At 42.9% G+C, this 27,500-nt stretch overlaps 1 protein-coding gene across 1 annotated transcript in view; it reads right to left on the minus strand.

Moving 5' to 3' along the window:
* The window catches only part of PARN (poly(A)-specific ribonuclease), a 1,015,251-nt gene that overhangs the window by 835,329 nt on the left and 152,422 nt on the right, over positions 1-27,500 (minus strand). The window contains exon 6 of the mRNA XM_044088915.1: positions 10,343-10,403. Coding sequence (XP_043944850.1) covers positions 10,343-10,403 — 61 coding nt within the window. The remainder of the gene's footprint in view (positions 1-10,342; positions 10,404-27,500) is intronic.

Genomic DNA, 27,500 nt, shown 5'->3' on the forward strand with positions numbered 1-27,500 from the left:
GAGGTTTCCCAAAAGCTTTTCCAGCTTGCAGTCATCTGCAAACTTGGTCAGCCATAGCTCATTAAATTTGTCCATCTCTGAGAAGTATATCCCAAAACAGCAGATATCCCAAGACCAATCCCTGAGGTACGCCACTTGTTACTGGTCTACTACTTGAGGTTACTTCCCCTATTTTGACTGGGGTAACATATGGATTGATGCCTATCTATTACACCCGAGTGGGGAATACTAACAAAGAATTTAGCCAGATCAAGGTAGGTGGTGTGCACAGTCTTCCCCTCGTCTATGGCCTTGTTGACGGATCTCAAAGAAGCCAACTGGATTTAACAGACATGACCTGCCCTTGCCAAAACCAAACTGCGTGGGATTGAGTGTCTGGAGGTTGCCAATGTCCTTGTTAATGAGGTCCATGATAATCCACTCCATGGCCTCATGCTAGTTAGACTGATGGGTCTATAATTTCCTGGATCAGTGGATGCTCCACCTTTATGCAAAGGGATGACAGTGGCTGTCCTCCACTCGACTGGGTCAAAGCTGATACTCAGGCTTTGGTTGAATAGGGTGCCCAATGGTGCTGCAAGTTCCTGCCTTAGTTCATGTAGGATCCAGCCTGGGATGTTATCAGGTCCCATGGAGGCTGTATTTTTTGCCTTTCAGAGGGCAATGATGACTTGCTCCCTACAGATAAGTGGAGAGGGGCAGGTACTGGGGATACCCTGTTTTAACGATGGGAGGACAGAGGTGTGAGGTTCATGTCTGCCAGCAGGTTGGCTATATCTACAACATTAATTTATGTAGTGTCCTTGACCACCAGTTCTGAGCAGATCTGGGTACTTCCCTTGAGATTGCGGACATATGTGAAGAAGGCCTTATGATTGTCTTTAGTAGATGTGGCCAGCTTTGCTTTGGAGGTTTTCACTAGTGCTCTTATTTGCTTTTTCAGGCAATGAAGAGATTGCTTCAAATTAGATACCTGCTCCTTCTTGGTCCTGGACAGCAATTATTTCCTTTTATTACAGGATTGTACATGTCCACCAGAAAGGTTTACTCTTCCTTGAGGAGGAGGATTTTGTTCTGTCTGGTATTCTTGATTCCATGCAGCTATATAAATACTGATATAGAACTTTGGTGTATGTTTGGACATATGTGCCAGTTCCTACGGGGGTGGGGGGCTGTGAAGCTGTTTATACCTTCCCTCAGGATGCTGCCATCAGTTTTGGAGAAGTTTTTTGTTTGACCCTAGCTGTGGGGGAGGGTCATGGGAGATGGCGACATCAAAAGTGATTGCTTTGTGGTTAGATCTTACCAGGAATGAGTTAATACAAAGTCCAAGATATTTTCTCCTCTGTAGGGGTGTCAACCAACTGGTCCAAGGCATTTGCATTGACAAAAATCAAGGAATCTCTGGGCATTTGTGTTTTGGCATGAGCATTTCTTCCGATCTATGGTTCGCTAGTTAAAGTCACCCAGGATCAGGGTAAAGGGCTGAATCTTGATAGATTCAAAGAGGTCCAAATAAGAGGAGTGAGCATCTTGAGTCAAAGTTGAAAGCCTATAGCTAGCTATGACTTGAATAGGGATCTTGTCAATTACTAACTGCACCCGCAGTGCTTTCTGAGCATCATACTGTTTGACTAGCCTAGAAATGTGCATGTCTTTTATATATATTGCAACTCAATCTTTTTTGTTTTGCTGCCCATGGTTTGGGGTCTGATTGAATGATAGTATGAGTAACCTGGTATGGCTTGGGTGCTCTCCGTAGCTTTGAACCAGGTTTCTTGACTGCACAAATGTTAGCTTCTTCCAGGGTTAAGAATGTTTGCAATGAGTGCAGTTTCATGTTTAGACTCCTAGCAATTAGCAGCATGACCTTTAATTTAAGTTTTGATGAAATTTTCATGTTGATAGTTTTCACCTCATGGCACTGCCTAAAAAAGGCACTATAGAGGAGGAAAGAGCCTTTGCCAGGAACCTGAAGCTTAAGGGAGATAGATGCTGGCCATCTCTTGCAAAGCATCGTAGTTTTTCAATCATGTCATCCCAGGCTGTCAGGTACTGGATCCCCTTGGAAAGGCACCAGAAACTAAACCAATTGAATGTCAATCATTTTCCGTTTGTATTGAGTCATCATTCTGGGTGATGGTACAATGGTGCTTAAGACTAAGAACATGCCTGCCTAGGACACATTCAGCAAGCTCTATCGTGTCTCTCTTCATATAGTCCAGGGAGATACGACTCAAGTAATTCACTCCAACATGGACTATGAGAGTCAAAATGGTACCTGGAGAGACTTGTCTGCATTGGTGATATGGGGGACTGACACCCGACAAATGACTAACCGTGACGTTTTCCTTATTTAGCCTGGTGAGGGGCACATATGTGCATCTCACAATGGAGTCTCCTATGACTAGTACGTTGGGTTTATGTTAAAGCCTTAGTCCACACACCTGCGTCTCACAGCCACTATGTGTGGTGTGGTGGGCAGTGGAGTTTGCATGGGTTTATGCCTCAGAGGTCTCTTTTGTTTGGATATGCTTTTGTTGAGGACCTCAGCATAAGTGCGGGTGTGTTCTGTAGATGTGGGTGGTGTTTGAGTTGTGGAGTTCATGTTGCCAACCTTCTCAGTTCCCGATGCACTGTTTTGTGGGGGAGAGCACAATGACACTAGGTGCTTGATGTAATTGCATCTTTCACAAATTGTGTTCCTAGGTGGTAGTAGTAGAGGGTTGTCCATGTACCCGAGGAAGCTGCTACACTGTCTCAGGATGCCCACATCAACCAGACTGGCAGGAGAAAATGTATGAAATTGTCCATCCATATTTTTCAGAAACTGAGGGAGAGAGACCAGAAAGAACCAAGAGGGTAAAGGGAGGAAAGTAATAGTACTATAAGGTGATAAACAGTTGTGTAAAATCTTACCATAACCATAGATGTCCCTCTCTTCCATGTTGCAGTATTCTAATTGTGGGATTTCCTGCCCTCAGGTGACTGGTACGTCAGCTCCTATACCAAAGCTTCAGCTTGGCTGTTGCAGCGTGCCTGGGATGTCAGAAGCAACGCCATAAATCAGGGGCCTTAAATATGACATCTGCATGCACAATCCTCAGAACTTGAAGCCCACCAGGTAGAGAAGAAAGCCCAGCAGGAGGAATGCCAGTGGTTTTCAGGTGTGTGACCTTGGTATCCTACAGTAGCATGGAAAGGTCTAGGTATTAGCTGTGACTAAAGGAGAGTGAAATGCGGGTAATGGTGGGTGGGAAGGAATACTGCAACATAGGCAGAAGGACATCTATGGTTATGATAAGATTTTACACAACTATTTCAAGTCCTTCTATTCCTATGTTGCAGTATTCTAGATGTGGGAGAGTATCACAGCTTAAGAGAGGGTGGTGGATGCTGAAGAGGATTCTACAAAGCCATGTAGGATAGCCCTGGCGAATCCTGTCTGTGCTCTGGAGACTTGGTCAAGTTTAATGTTTGGTTAAAGTGTGGATAGTGGACCATGTGGCTGCTTCCACAATGGATGCTGTGTCCAGACCTTGTATGAAAGCCTTGGAGGCAGCCACAGCCCTAGTGGAATGGGCCTTTACTCCCACTAGGTTTTTTTTCCATGGTGGGAGTAACAGAGACAAATAGTTTTCCTTGTCCAGCATGCGATGGGTTGTTTGGAGACTGCCTTGCCCAGGGCTCTGGGGTGAAAGGAGACAAAGAGCTGCTGAGATTTCCTAATGGTTTTGGATTTGTCCAGGTAGAATCTTAGCTGCCTGTGCACATCCAAGGAGTGCAATATCCTCTCCCCTTCGTTAGAGGGGGAAAGAAAGTGGGTAGATGGATAGATTGGTTTAGAGACAAGTCATTGACCACCTTGGGCATAAAGGAGTGATTAGTTCGCAGGGTGACTCTGTCTTTGTGGAAGGTGGTGTAGGCCATTAAGGCCTGCAACTCTGACACCCTTCTGGCTGAAGTGATAGCCACCAAAAGAAGAGTTTTCCATGTACACATCTTTAGGTAAGAAGACCCAGCCAATTCGAAACGGTGCTGGGTTAGTTTTTCCAGGATGTAGTTTAGGTCCCAGGGCGGAGGGATAGGTTTCTTTGATGGTCTCATGTGTAAGACCCAGTTAAGGAAGAGCTTTACATCAAGCCTGGCTAGCAAGGGGGGATCAAGGGGCAGGCAGGCTGATATAGCAGAAATGTGTACTTTCACTGAAGAGTAAGAAAGTCCACTTTTAATCAATTGACACACACAAGAGAGAACAGGGGGGGGGGCTTCAGCAGGGCAAGGGTCCATTCCCTCGTCCAGACACCACTTTGTACATCGTTCCCACTTAGCTAGGCAAGAATTTCTGGTGGTAGGTTTCTTTGCCTCCCTCAGGATTGAAAGCACATCCGCTGAGTAGGGGTGTCTGAAGGGAATAAATATTTTATCACCCACAGAGTCAGGGATAACATCTGCAAGTGTGGGTGAAGGAGAGTTCCTCTGTCTTGTGTCAGTAGGTCCACCTTGTAGAGTAATTTGTAGTGATTGCCCTTGGATAGATTGTGAAATAGGGGGAACCAGTGCTGCCTCGGCCAGTACGGAGTCACTAACAAGATTTGTGGTTTGTCCTCCTGGATTTTCAGGAGGACTTTCAGAATCAATGGGAAGAGGGGGAAGGCATAAAGGAACTCCCCTCTAGCATAGAGAGTAGACGATTTCAGCATCTCTTGGGAGGGGGAGTAGGTCTTTGAGCAGAAGGTCTGCAGTTGCCTGTTCTGGGGGTAGGCAAACAAGTATATTTGTGGAGTACCCCACCAGTGGACTGTCTAGGAAGACCCCCCTGTCCAGCATCCATTCATGCTGTGGGGAGGAGATCCTGCTTAGGAGGTCTGCTTGCTTGTTGTCCTGCGAAGGGAAGTATGTCGCCTGCAGGACCTAAGTTGTGGCGAGAGGCTAGGTCCCATATCAGCAGGGGCAATCTGCACAGCTGATAGGCCATGGTTCCTCCCGGTTTGTTGAGGTACCACATAACAGTGGTATTGTCTGTCATTATTAGCAGCACCGCTGGTACAAGAAGAGAAATAAAGGTCTTTAGAGCTGGGAAGACTGCTGTAATTTCCCCAACATTGATGTGCTTAGCCTGTAGAGAAGGGTGTCACTTTTCTTGGACCCTGTAGGATGCCAGCGTCACCCCCCACCTGAATCTGTGGCATCTGTATGCATTGTTTGGGGTGGGGTGGGAGTACAGAGTTCAGTTACACTTGTTGGATCCACCAGCTGATTTCTGTCTTTAGACAAGGAAGGAGGGAAATGAGCTCTTCTAAGTGATGTAGATGCTGGGACCAAATATTTCTGAGGTACAACTGTCTGGCCAGTGGTAGCATGGGAATGGTTGCTGCCATTAAGCCCAAGAGAAGAAGGAATTGCCTTGCCATCACCTTCTGGGAGTGTAGGGTTTCCTGGAAGTGGAAAGTCAGGGATAGGACCTTGTCCTGTGGGAGAAAGGCCTTCATTTTGTCCGTTCTGATTCTGCAGCCTAGGAAAATCTTGTCCTGGCCTGGATTCAAGGACTTTGGGAGGTTGATGGTGAACCCTAGATTTTGCATAAGGGACATGGTGAAATGCAGATGCCTTGAGAGGGTATCTCTGAATTCTGCTAGTTTTAGGATGTCGTCCAGATATGGGTAAATCTGGATTCCCTGAGTTCTGCAGAAGGCAATGGCTGGGGCTAGACACTTTGTAAAGACTCAGGGGGCAGTGGATAAGCCAAAGGGCAAGGCAGTAAATTGGAAAGGAGAGGAAGGTCCAGAGAAATACAGGAATTGTCTATGGGAAGTCCTGATGGGTATGTGCAGGTAGGCTTCTTTTAGGTCCAGGGTGGCCATAAAGACATTGGCTGGAATAAGAGGCAGCAGAGTGGGGAGTGACAGCATTCTGAAGGAGGGTACCTGAAGGTGTAGATTTAGAAAGGAAAGGTCTAAGATGGGTCTCCAGGGCCCATCTTTTTGGGGGACCAGGAAGACACGGGAGTAGTATCCCTTTCCTTCCTGTCCTAAGGGGATAGGTTCTATGGTGCCTAGTTTTAGTAGGTCTGGCGAAACTTGTGGCAGGAGATGAACTTGTTATTGGGGGGGGGGGGGTGGCATACCTTTCCTTGGTGTTTTTTCTTACCAGGATAGGAAGTAACCTTTCTGGATAAAGGACAGGACCCATTGGTCTGTGGTGATGGATTGCAAGAGAGGGAGACAGTGGGGAAGGCATGCAGAGAGTGGTAGGTGGGCAAGATAGTCAAGCATTATTGGGACCTCCTCTGTCCTGAAAGGATTGTCTGGGCGGAGGAGGTGGAGCAGTAGGTCTGGACGTGGTATGTCTTCTTGCCCTCTTCTAGATCTGGAAGAGGAAGCGGCTGTCTGAGGAGGGTTACTCCTTACAAAGGTGGTTTTAGCAGGGTAGTTCCTATAATACTTGGGAATGGGGGACACCAGCAGATGATTTTTTCCCTGCAATTCTTTACTTTTTTCCCTGCGGATTGTGGTCCAGGGGGGCATCCAAGATCTTGGACTTGAAGTTTTCTGGGAGATTCTGTAACCTCAGCCAGGAGTACCTCCTGAGAACCGAAGCAAATGCTTCTACAGCATTGTAGCTGCATCTGATAGAGTGCTTGGTTATTTGTTGAGCCAAGGACAGTTGGGAGGCAATGTCAGTCTTAATGGGGCTGTCAGGAAAAGAAACCAGCATGGAGGATGCTTAAGTATAAGTCTAGAGCATACTTAGTCATGTGGGTCTGATAATTTATGGCTCTGAAAGCCAAAGTGGAGGATGTGTAAACCTTCTTTCCCATCCTATCCAAATATTTGCTATCTTTCCCATCCTATCCAAATATTTGCTATCTTTATCTGTAGGTAGGAGGGAAAAGGAAAGCAGCAGTTTAGACTGTTTATCAGGAGTGGTGGCAATCACAGCTGGGTCCGGCAAAGGTGGATTAACTAGGAATTTCTGCTCCTCTGGCACTTTATAGACGCGGTCAGGGCGCTTAGGGGCTGGAGGATGGGAGTCTGGGGCCTTAGAAGCTGAATTAAAGGCATCCAAGTAAGCAAGTAGAACCGGAGGGACAGCCAAAGGGGAGGGTGATTCTACTTGAAGCAGTTCAAAGTACCTCTTTTGGGTAGTATCCCATTTGAAGCTATCTTTCTTCTTGGTGATGGTCTCACCAAATGTAATATCCTCCGGTGGAAAATCCTCTTCCACAGATTTCTCATCAGGGGAGTAATACCCTGGGGAGAAGCAATCTGGAATGTATATGAAATAGAGTCCTCTTAGGAAGAATCATACTCTTCCTCCCTAACTTCAGAGGTCATGGGTGGGAAGGAAGAGGCAAATGCAAGCCTAGGGCTCAGTAAAGGCAGAGTAGTAGAGGCTGAGGCTGAAGGCCTAAGGGCCATAAAGGTCTGCTTGAGAGAGGAAGTAAAGCTCTGCCAATCTGGTATGGCTTCTGTAGAGGAGGGGGTATGCTTGGTTTTCTGCTTCATTTTGGATGGGGTGGAAGTAGGAACCGGCCTGGCATCACGTTTTGAAGTTAATATATTCGAAGTCTGGATCCCGGTCGGAGGTACCACAGAAACTGGTTCCCCTCGACATAGACGGTAGTCTGTGTAAGCTCCGAGGAAGTGCTGGTCGGCTGTGCAATGGCTTCCTCAAGGTACGTTGAAGTAGATGGACCCACCAAACGCACCTCAACTCCTAGATCAGCAGCTGGCAAGTGGGGGGGGGGGGTCGGGAAGTGAAGCAGCAGACGAAGAAGGTCTAGGAATCTTGGCCTTCGTGCGTGGAGGTTCGGGCACAGCCTCCAATGTGGGATCCATTCTAAGGGCTAACCATTTAAGGCGCTGGTTTTCTAAGTAGAGGTTTAAAGCGACCAGACAGCTGCATAGGGTATTCGGCACACACGATTGACAAACTGAGCAGGAGAAATGATTGTTTCCTGCCTAAGCAAAAAAACACACCTACCATGGGTGTATTTATGGGGTATCAGGCTCCCGCACTGGCACTTTCCATTTTTACCTGACATCAAAGCCTAAGCAATAACAATCGGCAAAACAAGAAAAAACAGAAACCCAATGGGTTACTTTGCTTTACTGATGAGATATCTGTGAAGGAGCGATCGTAGGTAACGGCTGAAAATTTCTGAGGATTGTGCGTGCAGACATCACATTTAAGGGCCCTGGTTTATGGCCTTGTGTCTGACGTCCCACGCACGCTGCAACAGCCAAGCTGAAGCTTTTGTATAGGAGCTGATGTACGAGTCGCCCGAGGGCAGGAAATCCCACAACTAAAATACTGCAACATAGGAATAGAAGACATTACAAGTGCTACTAAGAGAAAATTTGTAGCTGGAATACCTCAAAAAGGATTAAAAAAAACGTGCAGCTGAAGCTCTGGATGCAGCAGACCTGTATCTAGACTATGCTACTTGATTTTAAGGTTAAGAACACAGTAAAATAAACTCACAATGAAGCACAGATTAACCACTTATAGTCAAAAGAACAGAACTCACAGTATGAAAAAAGTTACAGTATGCAGTAAAATGCAGTTAAACAGTAATGAACTGCAGTAGATAGCAGTGAAATATAGCGAATCAGTAGATTGCTATAAAACAGTAGCAGACAATCACAACAGTAAAAGAAAGCACAACAATTTAGTAGAATATTTTGCTGCTTGTACTTAGTTCAGCTGCATTTAGTTTGCCATACTTATTACTGCTAGTCAGTAGCCTTATTGTTTGCTCAAAGCTGCAGTGAGATAGACCTTCTGCAATTGCTCTGCTGTGATACTGGAAAAAGATAAATGCTTACTTTAATCTGTTTTCTGAACTTCTGTTTTACTGCATATCTGTTTATCTGTGCAACTGTTTTTTTTTTAGATCCCACTGACCTGCCCAGCTGCTGTTGTGGTCTTAGAGCTTGGTGGCTTCGAGTTGGCAGCCTCTAGTATAAAGTTGATACTGGACACTCCTCCCAGTCACATTACATCAGCTCATTCTACTGTTTATACAAACTTTGTAAAAGGCCCACCCCTTTAGCTTCTCAACCTTAAACCATCTTATCTTCAGTCTCATCACTTTCTACTACAAACTGTACCTCTTCCTACTTCATTTTGCTGCTTGTGCTTAGAAGTTCAACTAAATAGTGTGTGTGTGTGTGTGTGTGTGTGTGTGTGTGTGTGTGTGTGTGTGTGTGTGTGTGTGTGTGCACACTTGTACATACACACCTGTATATATCAACGTACATCAAGTTTTAAAGAAAGCTTCTTCTCCTGTGGTTTCTCAAAGGAGCTTTATTCAGCTAAGTACTTTCATCAATGAACTCTCCTTTTGGCCCCATGTGAGAAGCTTTGTCCCAACACACCCTTCCTTATATACACTAACTGCACAGGTGCATAAAAGAGGAAAAAAAAAAAAAGTACGAACTCCCAAATCAACCATACAAACACCTTCTACGGCCAGTGATTTTATAAGTGGTTATACAGTTATAATGCAACCTACAATAATAACAATTTAACTAGTAGGATTAAGGAAGATATAACCTGATCAAATGGCCAATGAGCCCTAGCAAGAAAGCCCTATGTGCTAACAAAACAGCAGTTGCATTCTGCTCTCAAAGGTAAAGCCACATGAGAATCATCACGTAAGCAACAAAACAAATCATATACTGCTTACTGCAAAAGTCCTGCTCAAAAGAATATATAATGCACTAAAACAATGTCTACACAAAAAAGCAAATTAGAAAAGCCATACATCTGGAAAAAAATTCAGGAAGGCAACATTCACAACAGCATACCTCTTCCAAAAATACAAAAACTATTTCCCACTCAAAATAAAATTTCAGTTTGGCATCTCTGTATCATTCAAAATAAACTCTTAAGATCAGTCCTTCACTGGGTGCATCCATACATATACAAGGGACAAACATATGATGCAAATGCTCAGTATTTGCAAGTATATTGAGTACAAGGAAAGCAGCAGAAGACTGCATGAAAATGTTTTCAGCTACATGTAACCTTGCAAGGATCAAATGGAAAACTAGGGCATCTGTCAATCAGTGATTTAACATTGCAATCCGCTTAAACAAGCGGAAACAAAGGTAAAACCAGGCAATCTTCACAACAATATGCAGCACATCTATGCTTAGAATATCTAACCAAAACATTTACTAGTCTACAAGTCCACTCAGTCCTCATAAATCCTCCATCTCGAGTAACAGTGCTTACAGGGTGAAACTAGGCTGGTAGATAGAAGAATGACAATATCACAACAGTGCTTAGTGGTACTTTTTCCAGAACAAAATTTCAACTGTACTGAACTTACCATCCCTGAAGACTTTATTGAAGTCAAAGCCTTGGCTAGCTAGGAAATCTATGCTTGAACTCTGAAAATAAAGGGAAGAAAAAGAGAATGCTAATCTACCTCTCTTAAAATATGGCAACATTAGAAAGGAAACCGAACATTTACTTGAAAAACATTCTAAGTTCACTAATGTTAAATAGCAAACGAATTTTCTAGTATTCAGTACATCACAATAAAGGACTTTATTGCAAGCTGTTAAATGATGCAACACTTGACAATAACCTCACTCTTCAAGATACATTTCTATTTAAGCTTGTTACCGTAATCTTAGCTTTGGGAACAAATAGTTGAGTCATCTCCCAGCAAATCACAGCAGAAAACAGTGCTGTAGCCAGAGTAATTTTCCACCACAGGTCCAACAAATAAGGTTGGCACTTTAAGCATTTACCTTGGCAGCATGACATCTATAGAAGGGCAACACTCTAAATCAAAGTGATGCCTCCATCCTCCCACCCCAAAAGTCAGCAAAAGAAAGCAGAGATAGAAGACTATGGTACAAGTCATGGGGAAATTTACTTGCAGCAAGAAATCAGTGGAAGAATCAACACTGCAAATGTTTAATACACACTCTCATATCTCTCAAGTGTACCTCATTACGAGGAACGTACCTCATTTGGGGTGTTAAAAAGTTCTTGTTCCTCGAAGTTCCTCAAAGTTCCACACTGAAAGACTCTGCCACACATTCAGTGTTAGGAATTTTTTAAATGAAATCCATTGTAAATAGAAATGAATCATATTAATTAATTAAAAGATCTTCTTTACAAGTAAAACCAGCATATTTTAAAACCATCCTATGACCTTCCTATTTAAAGTCGTTAGTAAGCCATTAGTGTGTTCCACATTATGAGGGCTAGTGTTCCTCATTTTGGACATGGAAGGTTGAGAGCTATGCACACTCTTTCAAGATATTCAAAACCTCGGTTCTAAGCCGTCATGAAAAGACAATGTTTAGAGGGACATAAAGCAGCAATAAGGAGCAGCAGTAAATATTAAAACCATGCATAAAAAGTAAACTGTTTGCAGTCAAATGGTTGGGCAGAAGGCTTAGTGTTATTCCGGGGTTACAGAGGCAATATAAATATGGGAAAGGCAGAGACACAGAGGAACTGTATTAGCCTACGCTTGGTAGCATGTTTTCTAGGAAAGCTGTACATCTGCCCTTGCCAAGTTATGCAAGCACTGCACACTGTAGCTGCAGCCTCTGCTGGTGAGAAATGGCCAATCTCAACCCTTCTCCCAAAGAAGAATCTCAACCCTTCTCCCAAAGAAGAAATGTTAGCTGCTTGATCATTCACCGATTATGGTCCTACATTTATCAAACTTAAATTCTCACTTGACAAGGACGAAGCACATTTTTATCATTTTATATAAAAATACAGTAGTCTAAAAAACTGATTACCAAAGTCTGTATAGTTTTACCAAACAATTAAATGTGGAGAAGGAGGGAAGCACTGCTGAGCACATCCAAAGATGGCACAATCTTACAAAAAAAAAAAAAAAAAGTTGTACTCCATGATGCATCTGTGTTGTCAGTTTTTGTCCTTCCTCAACCACTAGGTTTTGGATCAGACCTTTGTTTGGCCACTTCCCAGACTCTGGATCTGTAACTCTAGCTCATCCTTGACCCATAATCTCCTCAAACCCCATATAGTATTACCTCAAAACAAGTCTGCCCCTTCAGTGTTTAGAAGCAAGTAAATAAATGTATATACAGCAGACCAGCAAATCGCTATTAAAGCTCTACAGAAAAAAAGTGAAGATTATGTGGAGCTTAAATAAGGCAAAACACCAATCCAGCATACCCTCCAGGTCATTCTAGTAATCCATATAAGCATCTCCCACAAATGGAAAGAGGAGCAGAGGGAAGGAGACTGAGTAAAGATGAAAGAAAAAAACACAGATGCATAGTTATGATGACTACATAACTTTTATATTACATGTCTTTTTCATTCAATCCCAAACGGGTGGGACAGATCCTCCAGCTACTAAAAACCCACAATGGTCTTCATGGAAGGATATTCCAGAGTATAGTGGAGCCAAACGCTGCCCTGTCCCTAGAAGAAAAAATAACCAACTTGTAATGAGGAATAAAAGTATGAGCAGTGGACCAAGTGGCAGACATACAAATGTCATCTGTAGAAGTTCTTGGCAAAAATGTGGAAGTGGAAATGGATCTTGTGGAATGAGCCCTTGTAGGTCTCAGTAAAGTCAAAGCCATTTCCTTATAAACATGAGAAATACAGTCAATAAGCCGCCTAGCTAAGTTTACTTTCACACAGACTGTCCCAGTTCAGCCTCTAAAAAGAAAATGAACACCTGGTCAGATTTTCTAAAAAAGTTTTGTTCTATGTAGATAGAATCTGGGTTGTCTGAGGACATCCAACAAATGAAGAATGTATTCCTCTTTATTAGAGAATCTTGGAAAAAAAAATAGCAAGTTAATAGGATTGGTTAAGGCCAGATTCTAACACTACCTTCAGAAGGAAAGGAGGGTTGATGCGAAGGTAAAAAAACTGTCTTTATGAAAACTAATGCAAGGTGGTTGACAAAACAGTGCCAGACTAAATGGTCTTCCAAGACAAGCATTTTAAATCCACTTTAGCTGCGGATTCAAAGAACTTAGTGAATCCCTGGAGTAGTAACGTCAAATCCCAAGGAAAAGTGGGGTCCTTGCTAGATGGCCAGAGTAGAAAAGTACCTTTTCCATTTGCTTTTGTATATCTTCCTAGTAGAATCTTTCTGGGAATATGCAAGGATGTGCAAAACTTAACTGTCTACCCATCATTAGAAGATGGGAAACCATGTGTTTAACGTGAGGGTTTCTATGGTTGGATGAGGTAGTCGAGACATTTGAGAAAGAAGATCTTGAAAATGATCCAGAATATAAGGAAGGCGATCAGATAGGCCAAGGAAAGAAACCACACTTGTCGAGGCCAGAATGGGGCAATGAGGATCACCTTGCTCTTCAATTGACATGTTTCCTGTAGGAACTTGGAGATAAGGGGACTAGGAGAATATACAAAGGAGACTGTGGGGACGCAATCGTGAATCAGACCATCTCTTGACGATTCCCCCTAGGGAAATTAGGACAAAAATACCTGCTACATTTGAAGCTGGGGGAAGAAATTGCTACATAGTTGACCCCACTGACAAAATACCTGTTTCAACAATTAAGGATTGAGAGACCACTTGTGAGGCAACAGAAGAGATCTGCTCAGTCTGCTAGAACACTGGAATTTTCTAGAATGTGTGTTGCTCATAAAAAAGCAGCCACAAGAGATTGCCTACTACTACACTCTTACTGGTTCATGACAAAAAGGGTCAAGAAATGCAACCCAACCCCCCCCCCCACATTTGTGGATGTAGCAGACCACGGACATGTTGGTTGTTCATATGGCAATCACACCTACAGATTGCAGGCTTTTCACGATGTTCTAAGCTCAGAAAACTACTCATCTCTAGGACATTCATGCAAAGATTGGCCTCCAAGGGGGGGCCATGTGCCTTGGTTGGTCTGTCCCAAGTACTGCCCTCCACCCCAGCTGGGAAGAGGCTGTGGTCACAGAGGTCTTGGGCAAGGGTAGGATAAAAGGATGGCCCCGACACACACATGGTGCATAAATCCACCAGGGTATATTCTCATTGCAAATCCTGGTGATTTGACTGGAATATAGTAGCCTCTGATGATTATCTGCATCTAGATGTCTTCACTGATGGACGTCCAGGCCAGGTACAGAGATAACTGCCAACCAACTGCTTCCAGAGTGCAGCAGTCAGGCAACAGTTCAGGAATGGTGATAAGCCTTCTCAGAAAAGAACTCCTGAAGGTATGGTTTTGCAGGCCTACTATGCCACAGGGGTAACGACTACCATTACAGGCCCCCTCTGCCGATGGGGGAGACCTCCACAGAAATCCTGGGAAAACCCTTGCGACTTCCAGAATCACATCTTTCTACCACCTTTTTATTTCTGCAAAAGGTCCTTTGAGGGGTAGAAAATCATATTTCTACTGAGTTTTCCCTTCCTGTTCACTCCTGGAGAGAGCGTCTTTAATAGAGATCAAATAAAATATATCCAAAGGGTGCATTGACAAAGGACATTCTAATCGGCTCTGCAAAAACACAAAGGCATGTCCAGGCATGCATCCTCATAGTTATGCCTGAATCTGCTGCTCCGAAAACACCCTCCATGGCATGACAGATGAGCCACATGGAGGCATGTGGAGGGGGGCTAGCTGCAAAGAAATAGTCTTTTTATCCTCTGCAGACAGACCTACAGAGGAGTTCCTTAGTAGAATCCCTCTGGAACCTCATAATGTGTGCCAAATAATTCAAAGGCTGGAGAGCAAAGGATGTTGAAGCAAAAATTCACTTCTTCAATCTGTCCAAAGCCCTAAACTCCCTGTTAGGGAAATGGACAGGACTTTCCTCAACAAATTCTTTTAGTGGCTGCCACTACCACAGCATGGACCTTCGGCAAAAAAGTGTGCTTGTCTGACTTTCTAGGGATAGTCTCGGTCACATCCAGATCTTTCCATTTCCACAAGAAATTAGGTCTACCATTACATCCACTTGGAGGGACCACCCCAGATGTAACTGTACTGGTTCCAAAAGAAATAGAATCCTCTGGGGAAGGGTCTTTGAAAGTCGAACCACCTTTCTGCCTCAAGAGCTTAAGAATCTTTTTAATGAGACATCCTCAAGGGATGATCTGGGGGAAATCATTGAATTCAGGGTATTCTGTTAAGGTACTGTGGGGAATCAACGTGCCGCCTCTTGCACTTGTGCTTCCAAGAAGCTTCCATGGGGGGATGACTTGAGGAAAACTCAGAAGTCTGGGTAGAGTCCTGGATGAGGACTGTTTCAAGGCTTGGGATGGACCAACTGTCCCAATGGAACAGAATAAGTAGACTCATGACCTCGGGCAGACCGCTGTGGAGGGAGAGATCCTAAGAGAGGCAAAGATATCCTATTCTCCTGTAGTGGATAAAGTTCTCTCCACTACATCAAAGGCATAAGCCAAGGGAGAACCAAAGACTGTTCAAAATAGGATCTGAAGCCACCTGACCAAGGCAGCCCACGGAATCCTCATGACCATGCCTCAAAAGAAGAATTCAAGGCCAAGCTGTCAAACACTGAAGCCCCAAGGAGAAGGGAGGACTCCAAAAACCTTGGAATCGAACCCCTACCCCCAGATCCAGCACCAAATCTACAACTCAGACAACCCTACAGCTCAGACGGTGTCAGCTGGATCAGAGAACATGCCAGAGTCCAAGGCCAAGCATTCAAATCCAAAATGGCAAACCTAGGAATTCCACACCCAAAACCTCTAAAACAGAAGGGTCAGATCAGAATCGAGATAACTAAAAGGGTCCGAGATGGTGCAAGGCTCACAGGTCCAACAGAAGACTGAGACAGGATCACTCCTGGATGAATTTGGCTCCTGAGAAATTTTCTTAGCATTCTGTCTAAATCATTTCTCCAAGTCTTTTGGGTTTCTAATACCATGATGGGAATAGACCCCATTCCCAAGTCAAAGTATGACTAAAGTTCATGAAATTAATATTGTTTCAATCTTTGATGTCAGCCACTAGTGCTCTTCACAGCACCTGCAATGTGCCCAGTAATGACTCCTTCTGCAGTTCATATGGATTTAACATGTATTGGTAACATCCAAATACAATTGCAAATTCTTTATAAGACCCGTTGGTCCTACTATTATTGGAACTGTAACAGGGAAAAAAATAAAAAAATATATTTAAAAATGGTACTTGCAAAGTTGTTTTCATGCATTGAAAAACAGCTTGCATCTCGAAAGCTTTGCTCATTAAAACTTTGTGAACGTTAAATTCTGGTCTTATTATACTCTTCTACTTCTATTGGAATGGTCTGGGTATCTTTCTTCCACATTGCTCTTGTTTCTGCCTGCATATCCTGATATTTTATGACTTTGTCTCTCTCTGTAAGAAAGACACTGTAGTCAGAGTGTGGCAGTTTCAATGATCAATGCTACTCTTGTCTTCTTTTCTTGGACCACTATATCTGGTTTTCTACCAGATATCTTTTGAACTGTTGGTAATGGATGATCCCATGTGATGTAGACTTCATTTTCTATGAAGCTTTGTGACCATGTTTCCAGTGTTTTTCGCCACTTCAATAACCATAATGATTGTACAATTAGTGCAACAATCTCGCCACATTATTATGCCTTTCAGTATACAGTCCTTGTGCCATTAGTATGCCGCAACCAGCAACAAGCTGTTCAACTGTTTCCAATTCGGTTTTACAAAAACTACATTTGTCCGTTTCTCCTACATGTTCAATGGACTTTATTAAACCAACATGTACGCAGCCTACTATCTTGGGCCGTCAATATTAACTTTCCATTTCTTGGTTTGAATTCGACTCTCCTTAACCATTCTTGTGTTCATTCCTGATCAACATGAGGTTCTTGCAGAAGTTTTCTATACTTGCAGCTATATTTATGCTTTTTCCACATTTCTTGCCTTCTCATCTGAACCTTCATCTTTTATTATTTTTGTTCTTTGGCGCATTCAGTTGCTGCCTGACTTTTAGCTACTTCTGGTTTGATTGCCATTCCTGCTTGACATGGATAAACTTCTGCTAGATTAAACATAGAAGTCATCTTAGATTAATTCTACTCACGTTTCAAAACTTTCACTACATTTGGGTCTTGTGAGGTCAGCAGATATGTGTGGAGTCCCACGATTGCAGATCTACAAATTACACACATATATATATATATAGTTATATATATATATATATATATATATATATATATATATATATATATATATATATATATATATATATATATATATATATATATATATATATATTTGGGGCCAGTCAATCACACAGGAAGAGCAAATTAGTTTATAGCTTGGATTTGGTTTCTAGATGTCAGTGCTGTTTTCAGGATTAATTTTTGTCTTATGAGGTATTCCTTACCAAGTTTTATTCACATTTGTTCGTGTTTTATTGTTGATCCTTCGTCAATTCTGAAATATCAATGCACTCCTCCTTGCTCAAGTTCTTTTATATCACATTATTGTCCCAAACTGATGTTTTCCTGGCTTTGCAGTTTTCCTGCTTTAAAGGTTTCTTATGCACATTTATCAAGACCAAAGGACATTCTTATATCAGCTGAAAAAGTTTTGGCAACTTGCAGTTGTGCTTTCAGTTCCTCGTCTGTTGAGTTATACAGTTATAAATGAATCATCGACAAAGAGAAGGTGAGAAGTCTTTACCTTTGTTGTTTTCTAGGAGCCAGATTATAGCCATGGCTTAAGCTGTTGAGTAAACTGCTTAAAGGATGAAGGGCAATGCAGAATAGTAACGGTAACAGAGTCTCACCCAGGAATATCCCCACTTTGAATTTTATCCCTGGATAACAATTTGTCCTTTATCATGGCTTAACTGCAGAGTGGTCTGCCACATGGTCACTCTTTAATCCATGAAGAAGGGATACAATTCAAATGCATTTTTGTAGTCAATCCATGCCATACTTAGATTCTTCCCCTTTACAGTTCTCCACTATGACTTTAACAAATTTAGATTTCCTTGTTTATTACCTTAAGACAATCCCAAAGTTAATAAATATTACCTGCAGCAGGCACCATTTTTAAAACTACAACCACCCTTGTCACTATCATATGTCCATTTATCAGTTAACTCTGTTAACAGATAGTTTCCAGCCCCCTCATAACAGCAACTAACAGGGTGTCTACACACTTCGCACCCCACCCTGCCCCCTATTCCCTCCCGCCCCCAGTGGTCCCACCTTTATTACACTCACAAACCCATCCCATCTTTCCAATAGCCAACCACAGCACTAACCCAACATTACCTCAGTCTTCCCACTACTATCACACCTCCTCAACTAACATGTACAAGCATACCTTACCTATGCTCACTGCATGGACTCTCCTTCCATATCTTACATCCTATCAAAGCTCCATCATTCCCCCACTCAACCACTACCACTGTACTACTACTCACACCACCACCCATGTCTCACCCTCACTCAGCTCCCCTCCCACCAACTCAAGAACCATCCCTATGCACCTCCCACATATTCTACCAACTATATTACTCCAATATACAGCATCCCTACAACTTAACATAGTAACCCTCCCACCATACCCATTACCCACAGAGCACAATCATAAAGTTTCCCTTATAAACAAACACATTCAAAAACTGAGAAAACTAATAACCTCATGCACATCAAAACTAGCCCTAAGTGGAGACATCCACCCCAACCCTGGCCCTACCATCTCCAACCCCAGTCCTCATAATCAGGCTAGAAACCACAACTTCTCCCATATTACAGCCAATAGAAAGCCAACTGACTTCCTTCTACTAAGCCTAAATATTAGAAGTATATCCAACAAAGTCCATGAACCCCATGCCACCATAGACTTGTACTCCCCAGATATAGTCATCCTGACAGAAACCTGGCTAAAACCTCACATTACCAGTGAGCAAATACTCACTACAGGTTATGACATACTAAGAGCAGACCGGCTAAACAAGAAAGGAGGCGGTGTAGCTATAATATTTAAACAGCATCTAAACATCCAGATCTTAAAATCATCAGCTCCACAAATAGGCAATGAAGAAATAATATATACCAACCTCAAAATAAACCAAAACAAAACCATCAACATAAATGGACGCTACTTCCCACCTGGTCAAAACATCCCTCCACTATAAAACCTCCTCACCTGGTCTACCGACCATCTCCCCCAAGAAACTATCATTTTAGGGGATTTCAATATTGACAGGCAATCCTGTTCTGGCAACCATCTAACCCATCATGTAAACCTTCATGGCTTCACCCAACTAGTCCAGTCGCCAACCAGGATAAATAAAAACTCCAGCAAGCACTCTACCCTAGACTGGATACTAGTCAGCAAGAGCCCCCAGTCATATATAACAGGCTGCTTATCAGCCTCGGTGATCTCCCCAACATTCCTACTCAAAAAATACCTATACCAAGCTAAACCGGTCATCTACTGTCAAATACGTAAAAAACTAAATTTTAACCCACTCGCATTCATCTCATCCCTCAATGAATGTAACTGGCATCCTCTAAAGTACCTCAGTCTTGACGCAGTTGAATTTTTTAATATTACCTTCCTGAGCATCCTCAATTACCATGCCCCCCATAAGACTTTCCTGAATCAAAGCACAACCCTCCCCATAGCTACAGAAAACCACTAAGTCAGAAATGAAAAACAGGGATAAAGCCTGGGAGCACTGGCGCAAAACCAAAACCGCCTCAACTAGACAGAAATTCCTAGAACTACGCAACAGAGTCAAAAAGGTAATAAAACAGGACAAATTCCAATACTATTAGTCTGCCCTAGACTCCTCCCAACAGAGCCCCAAACAATTCTGGTCCTCAATAAACTCCATCCTCCACCCAGGTAAAGTCAGTACCCCTCCTCCTAACATCCCTCACTCCTCAGAAAATATTGCTACCTCATTCAACACACACTTAACACAAACCATACTATCACTAGCTTAACAACACAACCCCCCTCCCCTCCAACCCACACCTTCAACTAGTAATCTCCCTACTGCCTTCTCTTTCTCCTGTACCTACCTCCAACATAAAAACACTCTTAACTAAACTTAAGCCCACCAAATTAGCAGCAGACAACCTCCCAAATGAATACCTACAAATCGCAGCTGATGCTCTGACCTACCCAGTATCCATCTTGATTAACTGATCTCTGTCAGAAAGTTACGTTCCCACACTGTGCAAAGTATCGCATATAATTCCCCTCCACAAAGGCAGACCCTCCACAGAACTAACCAATTACCGCCGCATAGCTATTCTCTCTCCAAAATACTAGAGAGATGCATACACTCTCAGGTCTCAGACTACCTCCTTACTAACAACCTCCTTTCCAATACGCAGCATGGTTTCCGACCAAACCATATCACCACCACTGCCTTACTCACCTTTACTAACACTATCCTTCAGCATAAAAACAATGGCGCTCTCTCCTCTGCTACTTTCCTAGACCTATCTAAAGCATTTGACATGGTCCCACACAAACAACTTATCTCGGTCCTCAATAACCTATCCTTCTCACAATCAGTCACCAACTGGTTTCAGAGTTACCTGTCTGACCGCCAACAATCTGTTGTATGGCAGAATGACATATCTCCCCAACTACCTGTCTCTATAGGGGTTCCCCAAGGATCCATCCTTGGACCCCTACTCTTCTCTGTTTTCAACAATAATCTAGCCTCTGCCAACGAACATGGCACACTCATACAATAAGCAGATGACTCCATCACCATCTTCTCAGCCCAGTCCCTACCCAAACTGCAAGAAGTCACACAGGAAGCCTTTTCTTCTGTTGAAACTTGGTTATCCGATGCCCAATTAATACTCAACCCAAACAAAATTAAACTACTCATCTTCCAACCCACCAAACATACTCAAAACAACTCTCACTTTAACATCACAGCAAAAGACAACACCACTATATACCCAACTGAACACACCAAATTGCTAGGAGTGGAAATAGACAAACTAAAATTTGACATTCACATATCCATGACCATAAAAAAAGTCCATAAAAAACTAGGACCATTATAAAGAAATAAGCAACTTCTCACCAAAGCAGCAAAGATTTCAATAGCAAATTCCCACCTTATCTCCACCCTACTTTATGCCTCTCCAATATATACCAACCTAAGGCAATGCGATCTAAACAAGCTAGAGACCTGCTGCAACAAAATCGTCAAATTCGCCACAGGGGCATCCTACCATAGTCACCACTGTCTCTCACTTGCTGAACTGGGCTGGCTTGAACTCCCTCACCTCCTTTAGTGGTATCAACTCTCACTCGCCCACAAACTAGTAAACCATCCACTAAATGTCCCATCCCTCCAGAATCTACTCCATCCCTATAGCACCACCAGACCACTAAGATCCAGCAACAAAAATCATTTGCAGATCACTAAAGCCAATAACTATTCTCTTGCACCATAGCCAAATTATGGAACTCCCTCCCACCCACAATTACCTCCATAAAATCATGCACCCACTTCAAAACTTTACTAAAAGTGCACCTAAAAACATGCTGGCTATGCCCTTGCAATAAATAAACAAATAAACAAATGATCTTTTGTTCCATATGACTTTTTTACTGCCCTTTTGTTCTACTGCCAAAACTGAGTTTTCTTCTAAATGACTATAAACTCAAATTAGCATCAATTCCCATGTATAGTTCATATATCATCGGAAGGCAAGTTATTGGTCTATAATTTTTAGGGTAGCTTGCAGGCTCACTCTTAAGTAGGAGCATTGTTTTTCCTGTTGTTAGCCATGTTTGTGTCTGTTCTGGGTGCGTATATAAATAGTTCTTACTCATGGCGAAATCTTTGTGCAAAGATGTTAACTTTTAACCAGAAGTTAGATACTGCATCTGGGCCTGGGGTTTTCCAATTAGAAGCTTTTCTCAACTTTGATTCAGTCTCGCTAGCTGTTACTTCATCCCATTTCATATCATGTACCTTTAAATTTCTTATTCTTTCTTTTATGTCTTCTATCCATTTAGCATCTTAGTTATATTCCACAGGATTTTCACAGATACTTCTCCAAAATGCATCTATTTCTTTTTTTGACCGTCTCAGTTCCTTTCACCTTATTTCCTTTCTCTATAAAACCTTTTTGGGTCATCAATAAATTATTTATTTTGCATTTTTCCTTTATATTTACCTTTGTATCTTCTAACTTTTCTGCCTGTGCTGAAATGTTAAATTTGTTACTTGCAATAGTGCATGACAGATCCTGGCCCATTCTAATATTGCGCATTGCTTTTATCATGTCTATCTTTCTTAGTATTTATGTTGAGCTACTACTTTTTCTATAGTCTAAACAGTGACACTTCTTGTCTTAATTGCTTTATAACTTTCTCTATTCGATATTTCCATGATGATATTCGATTTCTCCCCTTTATTTGCCTCACTACCCTGTGTTCTTGTGGTAGAAACTACAGTTTTGTACCTACCATAAATGTAGATGTTCGAGTGCTCACACTGCTGCAGTCATTACACTTGGGTTATCCTGCCATCAGGCAGTCCCGCAGTTGGCCAGTTCCAAAGTCTTGGTCCGGCGTTGGTTGCTGTCGCTTCTTCCCGGACGTCAGTGCGCCAGGGGTATAAAAGATGCATTCAACGCCATTTTCTTCAGTTTTTCTTGCCCTAGATGTCGTGTGCCCCCAAGTAGGTAGGCAATACATATTGGTTATAAAACATATATAAAAAATAAAAACAATACCTTCAGTTACAAGCAAATACACCACAAAGGTTGTATAGGATGGAAAGGTATAAATAAGTCCAGCTAGGACAGAGGGGATGGAGGGAGGGTAACCTGGACTGCAGCAGTGTGAACACTCTAACATCTACATTTATGGTAGGTACAAAACTGTACTATGTTCATCGTGTTACACTGCTGCAGTCATTACACTTGGGTAGAATCTCAAAGCTAAGGTTGGGTGGCTGGTCTATAAAGAGTTAGGATTGGCTATGAGGCCCTGCAGAACTGCAGTGGCAAATCCTGCTCTGGATTTAGAGTAAAGAGGCAAGTGGTAATGCTTGGTAAAGGTGTGCACTGAACTCCAAGTTGCAGCCTCCAAAATTTCCTTGGTTGGTACTCCTCTGAGAAAGGCTGTTGCTCTGGTAGAATGTGGCCTAATGTTATTAGGGACTGCTTTTCCATGCTGTGTGTAGCAGTAACAAATACTGTGTCCTATCCATTTGGAAATAGTCTGCTTTGAGATAGCCTTGCCCTGTGATCCTGCAGCATATGCTACAAACAGTTGCTCAGTTTTCCTGAAAGCTTTGTTTTGTCCAAGTAGAAGCGTAGCTGCCTGTGTATGTCCAAAGAGTGCAGAAGTTTCTCCCTTTATTCTGGGGGTTTGGATAAAAAGTTGACAAATGGATGGTTTGGTTTAGAGCCACACTAGATACCACCTTTGGCATAAAAGTAGGGTTTGTCCTTAAAGAAACCCTGTCCTGATGAAAAATTATAAAAGGTTCCACTGCCATTAATGCCTGTAGCTCTGAGACTCTTCGTGCTGAAGTTACTGCCAGTAGCAGAGCAGTTTTCCATGATAAAAATTTTAGATCGGCTGTACTGGCTGGCTCAAAAGGTGGCAAGGTCAGTTTTTCCAAAACAAAATTGAGGTCCCAAGTTGGTGTTGGTACTCTCCGAGGCAGTCTGATGTTTTTAGCCACTCTGAGGTACTGCTTTAGCAAGGGATGAGAGAATAAAGGAGGATCAGTGTTGTAATGTGCTGAAATGGCAGAGGCGTGGATCTTAATTGATGAGAAGGATAGGCCTTTGTCCAGCATCTCAGTTAAGTATTGTAAAATCTGAGGAATGTTTGGGACAAGAGGGTCAAGGCTTTGAGCCTGGTTCCAGGCACAGAAACTCTTCCATTTTTCTGAGTAAGATTTCCTGGTGCTAGGCCTCCTGGCCTCCAAAATGACATCCATAACAGCTTTAGAGAGAGGTGTTGCCTGTTTGATTAATGAATCTGCCATGCAGCCAGGTTTAGGGTTTTGAGCTGACCGTGCAAGATTTGATTGTTTTGTTGAGTCAGAAGGTGTGAAATTTGAGGCAAAATCCATGGTGGGCCTTGAGCTAAGTTCTTTAAGATTGGGTACCAGTGCTGGCGTGGCCAGTCTGGAGCAATCAGGATCATCTGTGGTTTTTCTTGTCTGGCTTTTAGGAGTACCTTTGAAAGGAGAGGCAGTGGTGGGAAGGCATAAACTTTTAGGCTTTTCCAGCTGAACGAAAGAGCATCCACTTTCCATGCGTGTGGTAAGTCCTTGTGCAGAATTTTTGTAGTTGGCAATTCAGTGGAGAGGCAAAAAGATCTATGTCTGGGCATCCCCATTTTTGTGTTACCATGCTGAAGATTTGTGGATTCAATTTTCATTCATGAAGGTCCAGGATATTTCTGCTTAGATAGTCTGCCAGGGTATTTTTCTTTCCTGGCAGGAAATGGGCTTGCAGATGAACTTGGTAAGTTAGAGCTGTGTTCTACAAGGTCATGGCTTGCCTGCATAGGAGATAAGAATGAGTGCCCCCTTGCTTGTTTATGTACCACATTACTGTGGTGTTGTCTGTCTTTAATAATAATTGTCCTGGATGCAGAAGGTCCTTGAAAGCTGTTAGGGCATTTTGAACAGCCAACATTTCTGTTTGATTGATGTGAAGATGCATTTGGTCTGTGGTCCACTTGCCCTGAATACATTTTCCTGCCATGTGTGCTCCTCAGGCGTAATCCAAAACATCTGTTAGAGTCCACCTGGCTGTGGTAGAGTGAAAGGCTGACCCTTGTTGAGGTGACATGCCTATGCCCACCATCAAAACTCCTGTTGTAGGCAGGGAATTATTGGTATTACTGCTTCTAAACCGTGAGAGTGCGGAGTCAAAACACTTTTTAGGTACCATTGTAATTTCCTCATATGCAGTCTGGCATATGGAATTAGTTGTACGCAGGATGCCATGAATCCCAGGACCTGCAGAATTTTTCTTGCAGGGAGATGGGACTTTTTTGCCAGTAATGAGTCAGTTGTCCTTATTTGTCTGGCGTGAAATAAGCCATCTGAGCCGTTGTATTTAAGCTGGCACCCAGGAATATTATCTGTTGTGAGGGCACTAGTTTTTACTTCTTTCGTTTACTGTGTACCCTAGAGAAATTAGCAAACTTTTTACAAACGCCAGATGCTTTAAAAGAATGTCCTTTCTCTCTGCTTGAATGAGGCAGTCGTCCAGGTATGGATACATCTGAATTCCTTTTTGTCTGCAAAATGCAAATACTGGTGCCAGGCACTTTGTAAAGACCCTGGGCGCTGTAGATAAGTCAAAGGGCAGTGCAGAGAATTGGTACTGCATTGTTCCAGCTTTGAATCTGAGGTATCTTCTGCAATCTTGTCTGATAGGGACATGCAGGTTTGCCTCTTTGAGGTCCAAAGTAACAAGCCAAGCCTTCTTGCCCAGCATGGGAAGAAGCTGCTGTAATGTCAACATCTTGAATTTCGGAACATCCAGGTAAGTATTTAGAGTTGAAAGGTCTAGTATGGGTCTCCAGGCTTTGTTCTTTCAGGGGACCAGGAAGAGTTGAGTAAAATCCTTGTCCTTGTTCCTGCTGTGGTACTTTTTGAACAGCTCTCATGTGCATGAGGGCTGAAATTTGTTTTTGAGCCTCTGCCCATTGATTTTGTGGCAGATATGGCATTCCTTTCAGCCTTAGTAAAGTGTGAAAGTGGAACCTGTAACCTTGAGACACAATATTCAGAAACCATTTGTCTTGGGTGATAGTTTGCCAATTCTGAGAAAAAAGTGCTAGTTTTCCCCCTAAGGGGGCTGCCAAAAGGGAAGTGCTTGGCATACAAAGGGGCAAGTCATTGGGACTGTTTCCTGTAAGGTTGAGACTTGTCCTCACCTCCTTTTGAGGTTGAGGTACCCCACTGTCGTTGTCTGTTAGAGTCTTGGGGTTGAGATCTGCCTCTTGGGCGTCTGTATCTGCCTCTCTGTGGCCCGTCTGATACTGGAAAGGACCAATTCTTTGTAGGCCAATTTCTGCTAAATCGAGGTGGCTGTACATGTAAGAAATCTTTGACTGTTTGCATAGATTTAGCTTTATCCTCCATTTTCTTTAACACCTCTTCTGCCTTAAAACCAAACAAAGTATCATGCTGTAAAGGAGCATCCAATAATTTTGCCTTAACATGATCAGGTAAACTCTGTTCTTTTAACCAAGCATGTCTTCGAATCACAGAACCTGTAACTGCAGCTCTACAAGAGGCCTCTAAAGATTCAAAACCACATTGCAGAGTATGTTTTCCCACCTGTTCAACTGCATGCAATAAATCCTGCATTTCTTTATAGTCAGGAGCTTCTGAGCTTGCAAGCATTTTCTGTTTTAACTGAGCCATTAAATATTGTTGGTACTTAAGCATGTGAAACTGGCAATTTAAAGCCCTTGCTGCTAAAGTTGCAGAAGTGTAAACTTTCTTCCCCATCTATCCAATGCTCTAGAATCTCTGTCAGAGGGGACTGGATTTTTTGCAATGGAAGCCTTAACCCCTTTGGGACCCTAGGAAATGGTTTCTGGGTCAGCAGAATGTTTTTTATAAAGAAACTTGTGAGAGTCAGGGACTCTATAATACCTATCTGGCTTGGCTGGTGCAGGGGGCAAAGAATCAGGATTTAAGCTTGATTCAGAGAACACATCATCCACAATGTCTAGTACAGGCGGAATAGCTAGGGGCCTGTACTAAAGCAATAAAATGAAGTCCCTGAGCCTTTTCTTGGATTCTGAAAAATCCTGACTTTCAATGGAAATGCTCCCTCATGGTATGTAAAGTTTCCCAAAAAGAGTAATCCTCAGGAGGAGAGGCTGAAGGGATAGATTCTTCAGCATCAGAGTCCTCATAGGGGGGTAGAGAGTATCCCTGGTCTGAAGAGGAATCAGAGGAAATGGAAACCTGATCAGAGGAATCATAGTCTGTATCCTGCCTGGGCCTTTTCTCAGAAGGGGGAGGGGAACCCTTGATTAGAGTAATGAGGTCTTCGGCCATTTTGAGCATCTGTTTCTTAGGCATGGAGGACTGTCCAGGAGAATGCTGTACTTGCTTCTTTGTCTTTAATGGTGTTTTTGACTTGGCTGTTGCTTTAATGGTAAGTTGTGAAGGTCTGAAAACACCCTCAGAAGCCGATGCCTGCTCAGCGGCTCCAGATCCATCTGAGGGATTAGTTTCCGTAGGCCCAATACCTTGAGTTTCCAGAGGCCTAGTTGTCTCCACGTGGGAGTCGGAGGTGGCCTGTGGCTCTGATGTAGCGGATGTCAGGGGCTGCGAAAGCACCTCACTGAGAACCGGCGACTGGCCTAGAAGAGGCTTCGCTGGTTTTGGACTTCGGATACCTGTCTTTATCCTTGTCTTTGCGTTTTTTAAGAATTGCGGTCGTCGATTGTTCAGACGGCATTGTATAATTGAACCTTCGGCCAAAGTAGTGCAAAGCAAAATCAAAATGTCGTTTTATACTGGGTTTTCTA

This window comes from Protopterus annectens, chromosome 12.part0, assembly GCF_019279795.1.
Source record: "Protopterus annectens isolate FY-2018-M chromosome 12.part0, PAN1.0, whole genome shotgun sequence".
NCBI lineage: Eukaryota > Metazoa > Chordata > Ceratodontiformes > Protopteridae > Protopterus > Protopterus annectens.